This window comes from Microcaecilia unicolor, chromosome 5 (assembly GCF_901765095.1).
Source record: "Microcaecilia unicolor chromosome 5, aMicUni1.1, whole genome shotgun sequence".
Taxonomy (NCBI): Eukaryota; Metazoa; Chordata; class Amphibia; order Gymnophiona; family Siphonopidae; genus Microcaecilia; species Microcaecilia unicolor.
In genome coordinates this window covers 232,593,604-232,615,515 of record NC_044035.1, presented here as the reverse complement: position 1 = coordinate 232,615,515, position 21,912 = coordinate 232,593,604, and the positions used below count along the sequence as shown (strand labels likewise).

The following is a 21,912-nucleotide window of genomic DNA, read 5'->3' as shown; positions in this document are numbered from 1 at the left end:
ACAAGTCGTTGGTGAGGCCCCACCTGGAGTATTGTGTTCAGTTTTGGAGGCCGTATCTTGCTAAGGATGTAAAAAGAATTGAAGCGGTGCAAAGAAAAGCTACGAGGATGGTATGGGATTTGCGTTACAAGACGTACGAGGAGAGACTTGTGGACCTGAACATGTATACCCTGGAGGAAAGGAGGAACAGGGGTGATATGATACAGACATTCAAATATTTGAAAGGTATTAATCCGCAAACGAACCTTTTCCGGAGATGGGAAGGCGGTAGAACGAGAGGGCATGAAATGAGATTGAAGGGGGGCAGACTCAAGAAGAATGTCAGGAAGTATTTTTTCACGGAGAGGGTGGTGGATGCTTGGAATGCCCTCCCGCGGGAGGTGGTGGAGATGAAAACAGTAACGGAATTCAAACATGCGTGGGATAAACATAAAGGAATCCTGTACAGAAGAAAGGGATCCTCAGGAGCTTAGCCTAGAATGGGTGGCAGAGCTGGTGGTTGGGAGGCGGAGCTAGTGTGGGCAGACATATATGGTCTGTGCTGGGGCTGGTGGTTGGGAGGGGGGACTAGTGCTGGGCAGACTTATACGGTCTGTGCCGGGGCTGGTGGTTGGGCGGCGGGGATAGTGCTGGGCAGACTTATACGGTCTGTGCCAGAGCCGGTGGTGGGTGGCAGGGATAGTGCTGGGCAGACTTATACGGTCTGTGCCAGAGCTGGTGGTTGGGAGGCGGGGTTGGTGGTTGGGAGGCGGGGATAGGGCTGGCCAGACTTATACGGTCTGTGCACTGAAGAGGACAGTACAAATAAAAAAAGTAGCACATATGAATTTATCTTCTTGGGCAGACTGGATGGACCGTGCAGGTCTTTTTCTGCCGTCATCTACTATGTTACTATAAGTAATACAAAAAGAGACAGGTAACCAGTGTTCATTAATAAGCCAAGGGAAAACACTATCAAAGACTTTTGAAGCAAGTTTCACTGCGGTGTTTGAATTAATTGTAAACGGTGGATCTGGTACAGAGAAGTATCTTGCAAGATAAGGCTATACTAATCAAGCCATGAGATAATTAAAGAATTAACAAGTAGATGGAAAGAAGTATCAATAAATGACCATGTAGACCAAATCTGTCACGTTATGAAAATACATTTCTTGATTTCAGCTGAGATGTGATCAGAGACAGCTAAACGATCATCTACAATCACTCCCAGAATCATAATGAAATTGTTTTTACTTGGATTTGGATACCATCAAGTAGTGGAAAGACTGACAAAGGCAGGGATCCAAATAGGGAGAAAAATAAATCAGTTGTTTTAGATAGATTGAGTATAAGTTTATTCTGAGTTATCCAGTCAGAGACTGACAAAAAGTTATAAGAAATAATACCAAATTCTAGTTCAAAGTGATTATCAATAGGAAACAAGAGTTGAACATCATCTGCATAAATAAAGCATGCTATCTCCAAGGTTTGTAGTAAGAGAGCAAGTGGAGATATAAAAATATTAAACAGAATAGGACCAAGCACCAAACCCTGAGGAGCACCACATGTGAGATACTGAATATCAGAAAAAGAAGAAGACCAACGGACATGAAAAGATCTCGTCAAAATATGACTGGAACCATTGCAATGGGGTTCAGCAGATGCCTAACATTTCTTGGTGGCTTAAAAGAATAGAATGATCTACCAAATTGAATGCTGCACTAAAGTCAAGAGAAATTAGGACTGCCCTTCCATTATAGTGCATTCACTGAACAAATTTTAAAATGCCTAGCAAAGAATACTCTGTAGAAAAATGTCTGCAGAAATGCATCTGACACAGGTGTAGGGCATTTGTACTCTCAAAAAAAGTGGTAAATTGATGGGATACTACTCGCTCAGTGAGTTTAGATATGAATGCAAGCTAAGAAACAGGATGATAATTGCAGGAGGTCAGTTAAGTCACCTGAGGGATTTTTTAGATGTGGATATACAGTTGCTAGTTTCCAATGTACTGAAAAATACATGTCATGAGACTGGTGGACACCATAGAGTGCAAATATCTAATATAGGAACTGCAGATTTGCTTTAAGGAATAATTAGGAATAGAATCAGTGGGTGCTAAAGAGGAATTATAGAGATCAAAACCAGTGTAGCTATTTATGTTTCATTAGGAAATTGAAAAGTTGAAAATGTGCTACAAGGGACTTTGATGTCTTGCAGACTTGCATGTGGTGAAGTGAAGGATGGTAATGAATGAATAGATTTAGCATCAGAGACTTTTTCATGAAAGAGTGCATTAAATTATTAGCAGTAAAAGTTAAAGGTGAAGTATAATGTTTTGAAGACCAGTAACAACAGTATTTTAAGAGAAGAGTTGGTGTCTCTATGAAGTAAGGTGAAAAGTATTCCTTATGGTGCAATGTAACTTGTTTAAAGCTCAATAAATCAGATGGAAGACAGGACACGGCTAAGTTATAGACTAGTCTAGAAGATCTACTTTCTCCTTCCTCCTCATCCCTCCAGACCAGTCCAGGTGCTTAGGAATCTACTAAGGATGGAGCCTTGACATGTCTGCTTCCAACACACTTGCCTCAAAAGCTGCATCCAGTCAAGTCTAAACATCCAATCTATAAATATCATAAACAAATGCAGTACCAACCAAGTGGCTGCCTAACAAATGTCCTGTGGATGGACCAAACTGTGCTCTGCAGAGAGTGACACCCACACTCTGGTTGAATGAACTTGCAGGCTCAGAACTGCATAGCCCTTGGCAATGTTTGCCAAAGTGATAGCCTCTTTGATCCAATGGGCTACCATCACCTGATATACAGCCCCACCCTTCCTGGGTTCTCCGAAAAGAATGAAGATGTAATCAAACATACAGAAACTCTTGATAACCTTCAAGTATGAATGAAAGACTCTACAAACATGCAGCTAATATAGCTCCCTGAGCTACCATTGGTTGCACATTCCAAAATGCTGGAAGAGAATTTCCCTGGGCCCTGCATTGCCTCCAGCCACTGGTCTTCTTCATATGCATGGTACTGGATGACTGTGCTGACACTCAAGCCGTGGCTCCCATAGGCCATGCAGCACTTGTTGTGCTTGACTTATTCCAACATATCCTGATCCACCCTACCATCTGCAGGGCTGCTGTACCTCAACCCTCCAGAATACCTCAGGTACTCTCCCCCCCCCCCCCACCCCCACCCCAACCCCAGGCTGAGTTTCCATGCAGCCTTGAAACTTGCTTTTCTTTGATCCTTTAAAAAAAACAAAACACAACATTTTATTTCAGCTGGCTGCAATCAAGAAGCTCTCCAGCCCCCTCCCAAGAGTAAGAGAGGAAGAGCAGAGGATGAAGGCAGAGAACACTGCAGCTAAACCCCCAACATGGATAAAAGTAAAAAGGGAAGGGAAGAGGGACCTGGCACAATTAGGTTCTGCACCAGGAGGAACCTAAGACTGACATAAACTAATCCAAGCCCTCTTGAAGCTCTAACATCCCCAGGAGGAATGTTCCAGTCAGTAATAGGAAGGCCCATTCTCCTATGCTCACCAGGCCAGTCATGAACTGCACAAGACTATTCATCTACTATCTGCTGGAGAAAGAGAAAAGCTGGTTGTCTATGGACTACGTAGGAACTTACACAAGGTGAGATCATCTAACCAGTTTTTTTTCTGCTAGAAAGAGAGCATAAATCTATGTGCCTAGGTCTGGAGGGGCAATGAGGAATACATGTTGCACATCCATGCTAGGAGGACTGTTATTTTCCTTAGAATATGCTCGATTGCTTTTGTCTTATGTTTTTGAACTTGTTCAGCTAGTCTCCATGTCTTGGAGAAAATTTGGTCTGGTGTTTTAACTTCCTTCTCTGAGGACAAGCAGGCCTATAATTCTCACATGTGGGTAATGCAATCCGTGTTGCCCAGTCTGGAGAGGTTTTTCAGAGCCTTTTGAGCGTGAGTTGCACTCCACCACTCATGCACAAGTGCCTTCCCGCCCACTATGAGAGCGCGGGACTAACAGTTCTGCTTTTTCTGTGGTGAGGAGAGGATGTGTTGTTTTTTTCTCTGCTCCTCACAGCAGCCAGTTTGGTTTTTGCAGAGGTTTCTTTTAGTGCCTTCCTGGTTCCTTTCTTTTATTTCTTTTTTCCTGTGCCTCATTCAGGGTGTATTTCATTCCTTCCCCTTACTTTTTTTTAATTTGTAGAAGTCTTTATTAAACTTATAAGAGTCAATACAAAAGCAAATAAGTCACAACCTTCAACAGTGGCATACACAACTCAATGGTAAAACCTTATAGTTCAATACATACAACAAGAATCTCTCAGGACTGAAATAATTAACCCACAGAATACTTCTAGGTTTTATGACAAGAGTTTTCCATTTTTCTACCCCTCCAAACAAACAAACAAACAAACAACCCGCACCTCTCCCCCTCCCACCCCAGACTCTCAACACTCACAGTGTGACACAAAGGAGTCCCAAATGGCTTCCTACTTGGACAGAGTTTTATGATGCATGGCCCAAAGCCTCTCCATTTCACAAATATACCACAACTTATTTAACCATTTTACCAAAGAAAGAACCTGAGGAGATTTCCAGTGGGCAGCCAACGTAACCCTAGCGGCCAACATAGCATGTCGAACCAAAAGGGATTGTGATGTAGTAAGGCCTGGAGGTTTTTTAGGAAAAAGAAAAAATTCCGGTGACCACTTAATAGGCCTGGAGAGCCATCTCTGGAGTCTATGCTGAATTGCTTTCCAAAAAGCCCGAGCTTTAACACAAGACCATCAGAGATGACCCATAGTACCCTTCTGCCCACACTCCCTCCAGCACAATGAGGATGCCTCCGGAAACATATGATGAAGGCGAGCTGGAGTCAGGTACCATCTGTATAAAACCTTTACAGCATTTTCTTTAAAGGGAACAGAAATTGAAATCTTCGCCAACGCATATTCCATAAAGTTCCAATCATCATCACCCATTGTCAACCCCAGCTCCTGATGCCAGCGCAGTCGGTGCTCCACAACTTGCCTACGTTGATACGAATATAGGCAAGTGATAAGGCCCCTCGTTCCCTTGGAGTCCTCACACAGATCTTCCAAAAAGGAATCCTCTCTGAGTACTTTCGCCTTTATGTCAACAGCAGAGAGAAAATGCTTCACTTGAATATAAGCAAAAATATCTTTAGGGGAAATTGCATAAGTTTCAGCTAAGGTATTAAATGGAATAAAAGTTTCCTCATCATAAAATTGACCCCCAGCTCTCCAGACCCACCGAAAAACAATTCAAGAATGGCCCAGACTGGCGCCCAGGCGGGAAAAGAGGATTGTTTGTTACTGGAGTAAGCTTAGACAAGATCGAATCAGGCTTGGTAAATAAACTGTCCCAATAGTAAAAAGTTGTCAAGATTGAAGGACAAACCTCCTTTCCCAATACACGATAGTGCTTGGGCAACCACACTAAGGAACGCAACGGACACGCACCTACCGAGACCTGCTTCAACCCAATCCACCTCTTCTGTGGTCTCGCATGAAACCATTCAATAGCAGCACAAGCCTGGGCAGTTTCTTAATACCAGTATACATTCGGAACCCCCAGACCCCCCTTTTTCTGATCCCGGTAAAGCAATGTTCTAGAAAGACGCGGTCTTTTATTAGACCAGATGAAGCGAAGAAAGCGGTCTTGGAGACCTGAGAGAAAGTTACGGGACAGACAAAGAGGGAGCACCTGAAAGAGATACATCAAACATGGCAACACATTCATTTTCAAAGTTGCAATCTGACCAAACCAGGATAGCTCAATAGAACCCCAGGCCTCCAGATCTCTATATAATTCCTGCAAGAGGGGAGGGTAATTAGCCGAAAATAAATCCAAAAGGTTTGTGGTGAGAAGAATCCCCAGGTACTTAATACCCCAGGTTACCCACCAAAAAGGAAAAGCTTGTTGAATGGATTGCAAAATTGGACTCCATTGCAATCCATTCAACAAGCTTTTCCTTTTTGGTGGGTAACCTGGGGTATTAAGTACCTGGGGATTCTTCTCACCACAAACCTTTTGGATTTATTTTCGGCTAATTTCATCTGAATCCTGAAATGGAGGAGTAATCCGCTAAAAGCTGAAGTAAATTAGGCAAGGAAAGCAATGGTTTAGTTAAGGAAAGCAAGATGTCATCAGCAAACAATGCCAGCTTAAATTCCTGACCGCCTACCACAAGGCCTGAAATATTTGGGTTAGAGTGAATAGCAATAGCGAGGGGTTCCATAACCAAGGCAAATAGCATCGGCGAGAGAGGACATCCTTGATGTGTCACCTAGACAAAGAAAACAAGGGAGAATTACCCCCATTAATTCGCGCACACGCTTTGGGAGAATTATAAAGAGCTCGAGTCCAATCCCTGAAACCAGACCCATAACCCAAGCTCTCCATAACACTAATCATAAAAGGCCAATGAACCCTATCAAATGCCTTTTCGGCATCCAATCCCAGGAAACACAAGGGGTTTTTTGACTTCGTAGCGACATGCAGCAAATTAACCATTCGACGAACATTATCTTTCGCTTGTCTTTGAGGAACAAACCCAACCTGATCCAGATGGATCAGATCAGGAAGAACTTTAGCTAGTCGATTCGCTAGGACCTTAGCTATGATTTTGACATCAGAATTTAGAATGGAAATTGGACGATAGGAGGCACATTCCGACTTTTCTTTGCCTGGCTTTGGAATAACAGCTATCCAGGCTTACATCATAGAGGGAGGTAAAGCCTCCCCCTCTCGAACTCCATTAAGAACCTCGACCAAGAGGGGAGCAAGCTCCCCCCTGAAGGTTCTATAGAAATCATTTGGTAAGCCATCCAAACCCGGTACCTTCCCTGCAGGCAAATCCTTAATAACTTTAACAACTTCAACTTGATTAATACCATCCAACATACATCTCTGCTGATCTGTCAAGGCAGAAAGGTTCTGAGACAATAAAAAGGCCTCAATCACATCCTGATGAATTGAAGAATCAGCTGAATATAAAGACTGATAGAAGGACTGAAACCGCTGCTGAATCAAAGAAGATTTAGTTAACACCGTATTATTGCCCCCTCCAATCCAAAGAATAGTATGCTCAAATCTACGTTGCCTCAATTTCAGGGCCAAAGAATGACCAGGTTTATTATGGTTAAAGTAATGAAACTGCTGTTGCTGACCCCTGATAAACTGCAATTGGTTCGAATAGATATTATCCAGTCTCAACCGTAAAGCCTGGATCTGCCTCAGTAGAGAAATTGAATGAGAAGACTTATGAAGATTCTCCAAGTAAGACAATTGTGAGATACAATCTGCAACTTCCTTTCGTCTAGCCCGCGCCTGAATGCTTGCCTGTTTAAAAAAAAAACCCTCGTCACAGCCTTTAAGGCTTCCCAAATAATCCCCAAGGAAGGGCCCGAAGTCAAATTAATGTCAAGATACTCTTTCAGATACGCTCGATAGTTAGCCAAAAGCTTATCATCCTTCAGCAAGGAAACATTTAATGTCCACCTACTGTCCTTATCTTCCTCACAAAAGGATGAGACCTGCATCCACACCAAAGCATGATCCAATATAGTAATGGGGCCAATACCTGAGTGACAACCCCTCCTGCGTCAAAGAAATAGCTAATAATAAATTATCAATACGAGAGTATGAATCATGAGAATAAGAGTAAAAAGAATAGTCCCTATCCCTAGGATGATGTAATCCCCACATATCGCATACAGCTAAAGAGCGAGCTAATTCAACCATAGCCTTGGAGTTTTTAACATCCAATCCCATCACCACCCCAGACTTATCCACAACTGGGTCAAAGGATGCATTAAAGTCATCACCCAACACCAATTTACCATATAGTAACATAGTAGATGACGGCAGAAAAAGACCTGCATGGTCCATCCAGTCTGCCCAACAAGATAAACTCATATGTGCTACTTTTTGTGTATATCTTACCTTGATTTGTACCTGTCCTTTTCAGGGCACAGACCGTGTATGTCTGCCCAGCACTATCCCCGCCTCCCAACCACCAGCCCCTCCTCCCACCACCGGCTCTGGCACAGACCATATAAGTCTGCCCAGCACTATCCCCGCCTCCCGCCACCGGCTCTGTCACCCAATCTCGGCTAAGCTCCTTAGGATCCATTCCTTCTGAACAGGATTCCTTTATGTTTGTCCCACACGTGTTTGAATTCTGTTACCATTTCCACCACCTCCCGCAGGAGGGCATTCCAAGCATCCACTACTCTCTCTCTCTCATCTGGATCAGATTGAACAACTTTACCAAGCCTGCCAAAGAAGTCCCCCTGAGCTTCATTGGGCGCATAAACCACCACCAGAGAAAGAGATAAATTATTCAACAAAACATGCAGAAGCAAAAACCTACCAGCAGGGCCACGCCTAGATTTCAACACCTGAATCTGCAGAGAGGAGTGAAGCAAAATTGCAACCCCCCCCCCCCCCCCCCCCCCCGTTTTTTCAAAGCATCCACAGCAGAGGCACAAAAGACACGTGGGTAATGATGATGGGTCAAGTATTTTTCATGTTCCCTCTTTAGATGAGTCTGTTTGAAAAATACTACACGGGGTTTGTGAAACAGCAATTCCTTAAATAACTTTTGACGCTTTTGAGGAGAGTTCAGGCCTTTAACATTATAGGACAAGAACATTAGATCCACACTCATTTAACCCTCAATATACGAGCTATGAGCTCTGGTAGAACATGGAAGCCAGCACCGACCAGAATCTGGTGAAAAGAGAAAAGGAGGGAGAAAAAGAGAAAAGAAAAAAAACCCAACAAACCCCCCCCCCACCCCCAGAACAACCCCCCCACTGCCCCCTCCCCTTCCGGACCCCATCTCCCCTCATCTATACCACCAGGCAGTAATAACCAGGTACTACTGGCTGGGAACACTGGAGGAAGAACCCCACCGTAACCAGAACACTACCCAACCCCCCTGGCCACCCCACACACAAACCTACTCACCCACCCCCCTAACTAACCACCCCCTCCCCACACCTAACCCCCCCATCTGTCTCCCCTACTCCTCCAGTCAAATACCCCCTTGCTCCTTTTCCCAACCCATTATCTAACAGCAACAATGCATTACAGGAACATAGCCTATATGAATCAGGGTAACATTAACAGATCCTAAGCAAAGAAAAAGAATACAGCCAGTCCAAACAAGTAAATCAGAGAGAGGCTGCACTTTGATAAAAATTTCTCATTGCAATTAATTAAAGACCCCTGAAGAAGGCATTCTTGCCGAAACACGGAACGTCCAAATAAAACCTCGTCTGGAGCTCTTACTCCTGTGTTTTGATTGGCTGGTCATTTGGACTTAGTTTTCTTCCACCACTTGTTTGGTGTGCTTGCACTTTTGTGGAAGGAGTGGACCCCCCCCCCCCCCACCTTTTCCCCTTTGTTTCAATAACAAAATAACATTTTTAAAATATATATTTGCAAATCCTTGGTGTAGAGACACAAGCAATGATTTCCAGCTAATCCAGTACAGATTGTTCAGTTTCCCCATTTCTACATATTGTTTTCCTTGTATAATCTGTTATTTCTCTGTATCTTTGTTTTATCTAGTGGGGGGATGGCTGATCTCAAATCCGGAGGCTATCTGTCCCTCAGGAGGTTCAAACTATCCATATACTGGAACTCTGACCCTGCCGAGCCCTCACAATCACCACAGCTATGAGCGGTACCCACCTGTCAGAGGCCAGAGAACAAGCCCCTATCCTGCTTCCTTCCTCCACAGGAATCACTCCACAGGTAGGCCAAGGAGCTCTACAGCATAGGTTTGACCATCCCTCACATTCCCAGAACTTCTCGGCTTCGTGTTTTTGAGTGAGTTTTGCTGTAGGTGGAGAATGGGGGAAAAAAACTGAAACAGCATCCTGTGGGTGTATTGTTGGTATTAGTCACTCTGAAGACTATCCTGTCAATATTCAGCCCTTATTTATTTATTTATTTATTTATTTATTTATTTATTTGTTTATTTATTTATTTATTGCATTTGTATCCCACATTATCCCACCTATTTGCAGGCTCAATGTGGCTTACAGAGACTTGTTATGGTATAGCCATTTCAGGTTAATAGATACATTTGGTGATGTGGAGAGATGAAAAGTGAGAGAAAAAGGTATAGGCTGATAGTTAGAGAAAGGTGACTTTCATAGCTGGTGTGAATTGGCTATGAAAAATAAATAAAGAAATGGGTATAAGGCATGGAAGCATAGTAGCCACAAGTAACTTGAGTATGACGCTGGACAAAGCAATCTAGATTTAGCAATGGTATACAAGAGATAAAAGTAGCAATGCTACAGGTTTGGTAAGAGTAATATAAGGTAGTTAGATCAAAGTCAAGAGAGTAAGGTAGCAAAATCAGTAATCGGTTTCCAAGTTTTTCAAATGCAAGTATGAGGCCTCTCTTTTCAGCAGAATATTTTTCAAACTTAGTAGTCAGGCATAACAGATTCCACCATTCCTTATGGGACAGTAATGTCAAAATATTCCAGTGCGATAATATAAGTTTGAGAGCCAAGATTAGCATAATCCACAATAAAGTGGCTTGTGAAGCAGGTATTGAATCGGTAAGACTGAAATTTCCTAACAGTGCAATTTTAAGTGAAATTCATTCTGTAATATGGAGAGTGGAAGAGATGGTTGACTACACTTGCTGCCAGAAAATGTGAAGTTGTAGACAGTCGAACAAAAGGTGTGTGTGGGGGGGTAGGGGGGAGGGGGGTAAGTGTACCTTTCTCATTGCATAACCACATAGGCCAGATTCAGATGATTTGAATGAAGAGAGTTTGTAAGGAGTCCAAACTGCATGATGTAAAACGAATTACATTGATTGTTGTGTAGAAGCATTTAATAGTAAATATCCATACGTGTTCCCAATGCTTATTTGTGAGAGTAACATTCAGGTCCTTTTCCCAAACACCTTCAGTGCCTGATGGTTTGGAAATTTGTGTGATTGCAGGATGTTATACCACTTGGACATTGATCCCTTGACAGTAGAGATAATGTTACACTAAGAAGAGAGTGAGGGGTCAGTATCCAGTAAAAAAAGACAAAACTAATAGCAGAAGAAAGGCAGTGAATGAGAAGGTAGACCACGTTGATCTTGCAGCTCAGCACATAAAATTTTCCTCACCAATTTTTAGGCACCACTTACAGAATTTACCCCATAGTGTGTGACTTACTCCAAATACTTCTCCAAATGTTGCCATTTATTGTCAATTTTCATTTTGCCTTGTAGTCAGGGCACATGGAGGCTCTATATCATCTGCACCAACATTACGGATCTATAAAGAGCTGAAATATATTAATGAGTTTTGCCTACATTGGTGATTCTCAACCCTTTTTCAGTCAGAAAACACCTAACGGATGATGCTCACATATGTGACACACTTCATACATGACCCCTAACAGACTTTTGGTCTGACAATAGCAGTTCTTATGAATTAAAGGTAAACATGCTCTGTAGTCACAAAAGCCCTATCTCCACCCAGCCCCCACCACCAACAACAGGTGCAGATCAGAACTAAGGCATTTCTCCATGGAAGTCACCATATAAAAAAAATATTCTGATTCTCATGTCATCAGAGCAATTGCAACAGAAATCTTTCCATTACCAGGCACATTCTGAAATACAAAACCTGACAAAAGTCATAACAACATACATGTAGCAAACATGTCATATAACAGTTGCATTAATCCTATGATTCAAACAGCACCAGACCTACTTGTGAATAGAGAGCGCTACAAGTATTACATAGGACCCTAGAAAACCAATACAACTACTATTGGTAAAACAGAACAATTGGGACTGCTACAAAGTTCTACACAGAAACTACATACACACAAAATATAACACATCTGTCACATGCAAAACACAGACCCTCAACAAATACAGAATGAGGAATCACAGATTAGATATGCATGTAGGCATAGAGATAAGGTCCTGACATTAACCATAAAACCTTCCAACAGAGCAAATATTTTAATTACAGCAAATTTTTAAAAATGCCACTGCAACCTATTAAAGGCTTTTTTTTTACGTCTAGGGACAAAAAACCCTTGCGCGTTTGTGTCTTTTGGCTAAACTCAGGGTATTAATAGCGACATGTAATAGCAGTATAGACTCCAACCTTTATAAAACCCATCTGGTCGGAGTCAATATAACTGTTTCCAGCCTAAGCTGAAGCATTTTAGCATTGGGTTTCATATCTGAGTTCAGGCGTGAAATAGGACAGTAGGAATCCAGGTCTACCAAATCTTTCCCTTTTTTATGGATTAGGACTGCTATGTGTTTCTCATATTATGAAAATCATTTGGTTCTATCTATAAACAATCAAGTGCATCTTGTAACAGTGGAGCTGGACCTAGTAAAAAAAAATTCTAAAGAATTTGACAGGAAGTTCACTGGGTTCCAGACTAACCGCCTGAAGGCCAGTCGTCTTCTGAATCTCTGCCAACTTATTCTGTCAGTGCACTGGCTGCCTCCTCTGTCAGCTGAGATAATCTTACATTATTTAAATATTCCCTAATACAGTATGGCAGACAACCTCCTTTATTACAGTAAAGCTCAGAAAAATAAGGCAGGAATGCTGCTCTAATTTCTGTGGCAGGGTTTACAATGGGACGCTGTGATGTACATGTACATATACAGTGGTGTTCATAAATCCTGCATCACTTGGCCAAAATCTGGTTTTAGTAGTTTAAAACACATCTTAATGCTATGCAACTGAGTATTTTATGTTGTTTTGTTCTTAATTTTCATTCTGGGTTATTATATACCATCACTTGCATCACTCTTTTGTTCTTATGATCTTATTCAGATATATTTAACCAGGTAGATAAGAATAGCCATACTAGGTCAGACCAATGGTCCATTTAGCCAGTATTCTGTTTCCAACTGTGGCCAATCCAGGTCACAAGAACCTGACAGAAACCCAAATAGTAGCTACAATCCATGCTACCAATCCTAGGGCAAGCAGTGGCTTCCCCAATAGAAGAGTAACCACAAACACCCACAGTGGGAATCAAACCCACAACACTTCGCATTTAGGTACCACAGGCCTAATCGCTATGCCAAACACATCTGACAGGTAGGAGAAGCTCCTCCCAGATTAAGTAGCATTAAGCAGGTTCGACTTGGATTTTCAATGGCACATAACCTGATAGTGTCGCTGAAAATCTAGGCAGACTGCCACAGCACTCTCTGATTAGTGCTAGGGTGCTCTGGGGGCAGAGTCTGGGCAGAGCTCGGAGTTACCTGGGCACCACAGATATTCAGTGGTGATGCCTAGATAACTATCTATTTAACGTAGGACAACAAAAATGCTGTTCTGAGTTAACCAGGTGGCTATCTGTGTACCACTGTTGAATATCAGCAGTACCCAGATTAACTCTTGGCTGCTGCCTTGTATCCGGATATTCAATGCCGGTAACATAGTACATGAGAGCAGATAAAGACCTGCATGGTCCATCCAGTCTGCCTAACAAAGCAGCCACTGCCACACCCACATCTGTGCAGGTTACATTCCTTCATGATTAAGGACTGGAATTATAAACAGAGCAGCTGAAGCTGTAGTGAGGGCTTGTAAAGGATTTTAAAGATTGCTTTTCAACTCTATCTGAGTGACTGACAGTGCACTCTCATTAAAGTCTATAATTCTGTTTGTGTGAAAATGATTTGGAATGTGGAAGAAGGTAAGCACAGCTATGTGAAGGGGGAGGTGGAGCATATTTCGAGCTCAGGCTGGCCACCTGAACAGAGAAACATGTGACCACATTCCCACATTCAGAGGGAAGAAGAATAGTGGACATGGAGAGAGAAAAAATGTCAAATGGACAGGAGACCCTGCAAACATAGGAAAAAAACAGAGAAAAGCAGAAAAGAACCCTGGGACCAAAGCAAATAGAAAAATGAAATGCTCAAACAAAGGTAGAAAAAAGTATTTTATTTAGAATTTATTTAATTGGACCATATTAGCTTTTGGAAATGTAGACAAAACAAGAAGAACAAAATCCTCTCACAAAGTAGTCAGTATAACAAAAACAGCACTTTGAATGCACTTCTACTTGAAAAAAATGTGCTTTATTAATGTCCAAGTTTTTTGCACTCAACCTTGGATTACTCTGACTCTTTCTAAGTCATCCTTGCTGTTTGTTATATTAGCTTTTGGAAATGTGTATTCTGAGCTTTTGGATTTGTTTCTGTATTTATAGTATTACTGTATGCAGAGTCTGACTTTATGAGGTTTCCAGTTCAGTTTTTTTGTCTTCATATCTCTATTACTGATATGTGGTCCCTTGTTTCATATTGTTGACAGTCTGTGTTTTGTGTGTGCTATTCTGTAGGCATGTATTATCTTGTTGCAGTCCTGTTTTTTCTGTTTTCTTGTTGGGTGCTGTATTGGTGTATTAGGGTCCACCCAGTGTAATATTTACAGTACTGCCTTTTCATGCATAACATGAGTCCTCGGAGTTAGTGCTGTTATAATACAGTAAGGTTCTGAGTGTGTTTTTGCACAAGTTTGTGCATAGTGTTTTGCAGTTGAGGGATTGTGTCTTGGCCTTACTGAGATGACATCAACACTTTAATTTAATTTTAATTTGTCATAACATTAGACATGGTTTTAGAATATTTTGGAGGATCTGATGTCGAATTGTTCATAGATGTATATGTGGTTTAGTGTTGGTAAGTGCTTGAAATTACTCTTCCTGTTGGCACAGCTACCTGTGAGAGATCCTTTTCTGCCATGTGATGTGTATGAAACTGGCTGAGATCCATAATGGGTCAGGAAAGACTGCCAGCTTTATGTTTACTGAACATTGAAAGTGATCTTGTTGGAGATATTAACCCTGAGCAGATCATTGACACCTATGATGCGAATTCTGGTCGCTGCTGGATGTTACTTCATTAATGTGACCATTTAATTTTCGGGTTTTCCATGGACGGAAATAGCAGTGTTTAATTATTAATAACATTTTTTAAATAGTATACATTGGTTAATATATGCTTATGTCTTTTGCTGATAACTATGAATATGTTCTTTTTATGTTCATAATATAATTGTTAGAATATATAGGTCCCTCAATTCAAAGTTTGACAAATCCAGAGCAACAGGTTGCCATGGTGCCTGGAAATTGGACCTTGGTGCTGGTGCTTTTGTGTCATTCAAAACTTCTGGCTACCTATTCTGTAGAAATGTACTTTCCTTCCAACTACACTGTTCAGTCACCAAGCTCTTAAACGGAGAGAGAAAAATGCAGACCGGCTGCGAGCCTCTATGGAGGGGCTGGCATCATCTACAAACACTTTTTTCAATGCACTTTAAGTTGTCTAAGAGATTTATATATAATTTCACTGTTTAATGTTGTTACCACTTTATTCTTTGACATATGATACATATCTATTATCTAAATTTAATAAAAGGGGGGGAAAGGGAAATGATATACCACCTTTCTGTGGTATTTTGCAACTACATTCAAAGCGGTTTACATATATTCAGGTACTTATTTTGTACCTGGGGCAATGGAGGGTTAAGTGACTTGCCCACAGTCACAAGGAGCTGCAGTGGGAATTGAACCCAGTTCCCCAGGATCAAAGTCTGCTTCACTAACCACTAGGCTACTCCTCTCTGTGACTGTTTTACTTTTACTTATTTTTTTTCTGCGTGTTGTCAGACAATTATGGATGTAAGACCCCACCCCCTGACCCCGCCCCCTTTAGCCTCCCCAAACAGTTGGGCCACAGACCACCTATGACTGGATAAGGGTCTGTCCATGTTCTGCATATGTGACTGGGGTAGTGGATGGAAAGTGGAGCTAGCTGGCTTTCCTGCTGCATCTTCATATGAACAGCCTTGATTTTTTTTTTCGTTAATGCTTTTGTCTATATGCATTCATGATCCTTTTTAATAAAAAGTTTTCAGGGAAACTTTGCATAAGCATTATTCTTGGGATAACCTGCTCAAAGCAGCAGTTACAACTCAAAATAACAGTGACATGATGGCATTGTATTTCCTAGAAGGCATGGAATAAGTTGCATGGAGTGGCAGTTACAGCCCACAACAGCTGCAGTGTGATGCCATCAAATCTACCAGAAAGTATTGTGGTAACCTGAACAGTGTAGCAATTGCAACCCTTATAGGCAATGGTACAATTTTGAATGGTTGGTTAGGATCATGTGGGTTCAATATGGTAATTTTATTTATACCTATTCACTGTTTGGCAGACTAGATGAGCTGTATTCATTTTATCTGTCATTGCTTATGTTTTTTTCTTTCATAAAGTGACCCTAACAGCCAGCACAAGCAATAACCTCCATATTTTTTAGGACATGACAGCTGGACTTCGCTACCGTCCACCCCCAGCACAAACACGATTTCAGTCCCACATGCAGTTGAGCCTGCTGCCTCTACTACTAGGTAAGACCAAATCCATAGCTGGACAATGTAGCACCTTCTGTGTACATCTCAGTGGTGGGAGAAATTTGGAGACATTTTATTAAAAAGAATGTGAGCATTGAGCAACATCTTACAAATAAATGTTGCTGCATGGTTACTGTAAGTTTGCTGCCTTCAGGTGGAAAGGGGGGTTAAATCTCATGTTAATAGAGGCTTTCAGGTCATCAGAGACAATGTGAGAGAGTCCTAGTTTTGTCCCATTGCATCTAGGATTAATGCCCAGTGTCTTTTTTTTTTTTTAAAGATGACGGAGAGGAAAGAGGACAGAAATGTATAAAACGGGGAGGTACAGTGAAAAAGGGACAAGTTTCCCTTTCAAACTAGACAAAAATCAATCCCCATCCATTATCTCTTTTGCGGTGGCTGCAACACAGTGGGTGAGGTGGGGGCGCTAGGGGACATGTCACACAGGTTGTCATTCCAGCTTAGGATGCTCCTGCTTAAAATGACACTAAAATAAGAAGACACTCCATGAAACTAACGATTAGCAGATTTGAAACAAATCACAAAAGTATTTTTTCATGCAGCGCTTAATTTGAATCTATTGCCAGAAGATGTGGTCAAGGCAACTAACATAACAAAATTTACAGTAGGACAAGTTCCTGCAGGAAAATTCCATTAAAAAATGGTTAGTTAGATAGACTTTAGAGACTCATGGCTTATTCCTGACAATGATCGAGGAAAGAGATCTACTTTTTGAGATCTACTTGGGACCTAGATTGGCCACTATTGGAGACAAAAGGCCAGGCTTAGTCAACCTTGGTTCATTATGAGGTAATAGAACTACAATTTTCTGTATGCAGTGAGACAAAACCAAGGACAGAACAGCCAATTCCTGCATAAAATATGATTTTTTTTAACACTGTGTATTGCTAACTAGCTCCATGTTTCAAAGACAGGATGAGCTAATGCAGTTTTTGACCCAATGAATACAGCGACGTGTAATTCTGATTTCTCTAGGAAAAGCAGGATAAAACCAGGTTTGATCAGCTTGTTGGCAGCCCTAATTTCTATGTTTGAGGATCTTTTTAAAATTATATTGTGCAATAAAGGCAAATATTTTTCTAAAATGTTTAAACAAGAAGCTCTGCCAGACCTTCTTTGTTACTCAGTATATTTATTTATTTATTTATTTATTTCATTTATATCCCACATTATCCCAATAGATCAGGTTCAATATGGCTAACAACTTATTGTGATTAACAGTACAAAAAGTGATGTGGGATACTATACATTAAGTAGTAATAGCAATGTAAATGAGGATGTAGTAATTGCAATATGGAAACGAATGCTAGACACAATTTATCAAAGCCTAACGAAAAACAATTGGGGATCAAATCTTGGCACACAATGCACAGAGTTAGGCAAAGAATAAAATTCCTAGTTAAGCTCTGCCACCCTTTTAAAAATAATCTAGCCATGGCTGTAGCAATCACAGAGGTGGGGTATGTACGAAAGACATTCTTTCACAGGAAAACATTTTACCAAATACAATAGCACAATGCCACAATAAACTGGGGCCGTCTCTTCCTGATGTGGGGACTTAAATCAACAAGTCATTTACTCTTGTCCCAATCATCACAATATATAACATGTACACAGTCCAACCGCCATTCACATCTAAATCTTCACTTTCACTTCATTTCCTTCCTAATGGGGATCTTCAAAGTAACTGTCAGCATAACCATTTGGGAACAGCGTCCCCTAAGCTAATGGAGCTGAACAAATCTTCATTGATCTACCCGTAGTTAACAATTATTTTTTCTATATAAATTATTTTTGCTCTTTTGCTTGTTTTATATAAAAACTAGTAAAAAAAGCCCGTTTCTTAACGCAATGAAACGGGCGCTAGCAATGTAATGAGTTCCTACCATTAATGTTTCCACGGTTGTATTCTGAATATAATTGTTGTTTATATGTGTAAGATTTCTTTATATACAATAGTTTTTGTGTAAACTGTGTTACAATGTGGTAAAAGTTTTCCTTGTTCAGGCCCTTCAATCAGTTTAACAATCACATCCTTACTCGTGAGAATGCAACATACAGATGCCCATGTGAGAGACTGAGAGTGACAGTGTGTTTGACAGACAGTGTAAGAGATACACAGAGTGATTGTGTGTGTGTGTGTGTGTGTGTGTGTGTGTGTGTGTGTGTGTGTGAGTGTGTGTGACGTGTGTGAGTGAGTGACAAACCAGCTTATTTTCGAAAGAGACGGACGCCCATCTTCCGACACAAATCGGGAGATGGATGTCCGTCTCAAAAACAGGTATAATCGAAAGCTGAATTTGGACGGCCCCAACTGCTTTCCATCACGGGGACGGGCGAAATTCTCGGGGGCATGGCCAAACGGTAGTGAAGGCAGGACAGGGGCGTTCCGGGATGTGGTTAACAGATGGACCTCCGCGCCTGATAATGGAAAGAAGCAAGACGTCCCCGACGAGCATTTAGTCCACACAAAGTTGGTCCTGTTTTTTTCACAACCAAGCTTCCAAAAAGTGCCCAAACTGACCAGATGACCACCGGAGGGAATCGAGGATGATCTCCCCTGTCTCGCCCAGTGGTCACTAACCCCCTCCCACCCTAAAAAACAAACTGTTTAAATATTTTTTTCCAGCCTCTATGTCAGCCTCAAATACCATACCAAGCTCCATGACAGCAGTATGCAGGTCCCCCGAGCAATTTTAGTTTAGTTGGTGCTGCGTGGGACACATGCAGAAATCAAAAATCGTAAGAAAAAAAAACATGCAAAACATCCACTGATGTTCGTACCTCCCTGTATATGATTGTTTGTTAGAGATTCAATCCACTCCACTTCCCTCCTCCAAGTTCCGTTCTGTCTGATTGGTTCTTTGTTCCTGTGATGTCGCGTTTGTTTGCTTGGCAACTATGCAGCGTTCCGTTTCCTCAACGTGAGGGCGGGGACAGTGAGAGCCAATGAAATGCTGAATGACAGACTTATGAACCCTACCCTGCCACAGTGCCACGGAGTCAGCTTCAGAATGTTGGAGGTGCTTTTTATTAAATAGGATACTTTTGCTTTTGAGATGCATAATGAGGCTACTTAACTTTGGCAGCGATTTTTCAACCAGGTCAAACCTCCGCCGACTTGGCCAGGTTCGTAGTTCTTCTTCAGGGAAGAGGTTTGCATCTCCTAACGTGCTCCTGCATATGCATATGGCGGAAATGAAGTGAAAGTGAAGATTTAGATGTGAATGGCAGTTGGACTGTGTACATGTTATATATTGTGATGATTGGGACAAGAGTAAATGATAATAAACTGGGGAACACTTCTCAGACACATTCTCTGCTTCTGAGTTGTCTTGTGACGTTTCAACTATATGCATTTGTGTAATATTGTATGATTAGTCTCAATACAATTTTACATATTCTTTTCAGCCACTACCCGTGCTTGTGGACGGTCAGTAACAGTCCCATTAATGTATCCAGCCCAGGAAGTGACACAGTAAGTCATCCAAGTGCATTCCAGCGGGGCACCCTGCTGCCTATCACCTCAGCCTCATCTACCTCTCTCCCACTACAGGGAACGGTGAATAGTAACATGGAGATCCAAGGAGATGGAGCTCTTGCCAGGCTAGCTGTATCCACCTGGGCATCTGTATCATCCTCCCATTCCTTCTAATGGGAACCTTCTCATTAAACGATCTGCAGGAATAAATGACTAAGGTAGCACTCACCACAGGTGTTTGGATCTGGAAGGCACCAGTTGTGGGAGATATTCCTTCTTCAAGTCAGGAATTCTACTAAAGGAGACTCTCCAGTGATAATGCAGTACCGTGATCTGTTGGGGGTGGGGTGGGGGATCTTTAAACACTCAAAGGATTGACAGTCTTGACTATTCTGTCAGATAGATTTTCCAACTCAAAAATGCCCTACATCCATAAAGTAATAGTAATGGTTTATAGCCACTGTGAAACTCGTGAATGTACAAAGGCACTTCTGAAACTCTGGATCAGAGATGGCTAATAATGCTGATTGCAGAAATTCCACTGAAATCAAAGACTAGACTCTCTGTCCACAAGCTGCCACGATGAAGTCAGGATATTATGTTTTTTTCATTGAAAGGCACAGCAATTGCACATCACTTCCAATCCTGCTAACTGTAACATTCATTTTATATGGTGTTCCTATTTCAACATTTGTTCAGTTTTGCCCACCATCTTCTTTCAACCATTCACCAAGTGTTATTATAGCATCCAGTTGTTTGCAGTCAGTCTACTATACGACAGACAGTACAATAAAAAGATGACTGGATTAGAACCTATATCCACCAGTAAATCTTTTACCTGAGTTCAGCGGACCAAGTGGCAGAATCTATACTAACCAGGAGTAAGAAGACATAACTTGCCAGATCTGTCTGGGCTAAGAAGCAGCTCACAACCTGCGTGTTCTTTAACATGATTAAATGTATTTAGACTTTTTGTTTGGAAAACACTGTCATGAAGCCAGAATTTTTACATGTCTGAAAGACAAGCTAAAGGCTTTGAAAACAGCAGTGCTAGGGAAAAATATACTTAGTTGGCAGTTAAGACAAAATCTTTTACTCCCTTTTAATCTGTTTTTATTGTTTTTTTTTATTTCTAGGGAACAATTAGTGTGTAAAGTTTTCAAAATGTTCTCCTCCATTGCCACTTGCACAGTTATTGTAAATAAATCAATTGCTGCCACGCCGATCCTTCTGTTCAACCATCATAGTGTCATAAACAATGAACAGATCGTGAACAGCTGAAGCAGCAAATCTAGGAAAGAAAGAGAATTTTAAAAACACTGGAGCTGGATAAAGGAAACATATAAATATAAGTGATATATTACTAATAAAAGAAAAGAAACCATCAAAGCCAAATGAGATGAGTTGATATTTTGAATCAATGCGTAGGACTGCCATTTTCACTGCAGTGAAATGGTCTTGAACAATGAGAGCTATTATAGACGTGTCGATTTTACAGTAACTGGATATTTTTTTTTTTTTGTAAAGTTGCATATGCAACTCAGATCACATTGCCGATTTGCAAGTGCAACTTAATGAGCTAATCAGCACCAATAATTGGCTGTTATCAACCAATTATTGGCATTAATTGGCCTTAATTGGGATTTACATGCGGATCATATTCTATAATGCACTGTGCGTAAATCTTATAGCACATAAATTGAAGGGGGCATGGCTGGGGATATTCCAGGGGTGTTCCCCGAATTTACATGCACTGTTATAGAATAGACCCCATTGATGTCTAAATTAGGCGCCGGCATTTGCACCTAATTTCAGCAGGCATTATTGCTGGCGTCTTAAGTTAGGCACCATTTATGCACTTAGCCCTATCCTACAAAGGGCATGGATAATGGATCCTTTACAGAACAGTGTTCAGCACTTACATTTTTCAGTGCTGATTTTTTGATGCCATTTATAGAA

At 41.4% G+C, this 21,912-nt stretch overlaps 1 protein-coding gene across 1 annotated transcript in view; it reads left to right on the top strand.

The window, feature by feature from the left end:
• The window catches only part of TBX19 (T-box transcription factor 19), a 107,744-nt gene extending 87,599 nt beyond the window's left edge, over positions 1–20,145 (top strand). The window contains 4 exon segments of the mRNA XM_030204946.1: positions 9,705–9,777; positions 16,314–16,352; positions 16,355–16,448; positions 19,884–20,145. Of these exon segments, the coding sequence (XP_030060806.1) occupies positions 9,705–9,777; positions 16,314–16,352; positions 16,355–16,448; positions 19,884–20,127 (450 nt within the window). The 3' untranslated portion in view covers positions 20,128–20,145.
• Positions 20,146–21,912: the final 1,767 nt, after the last annotated feature.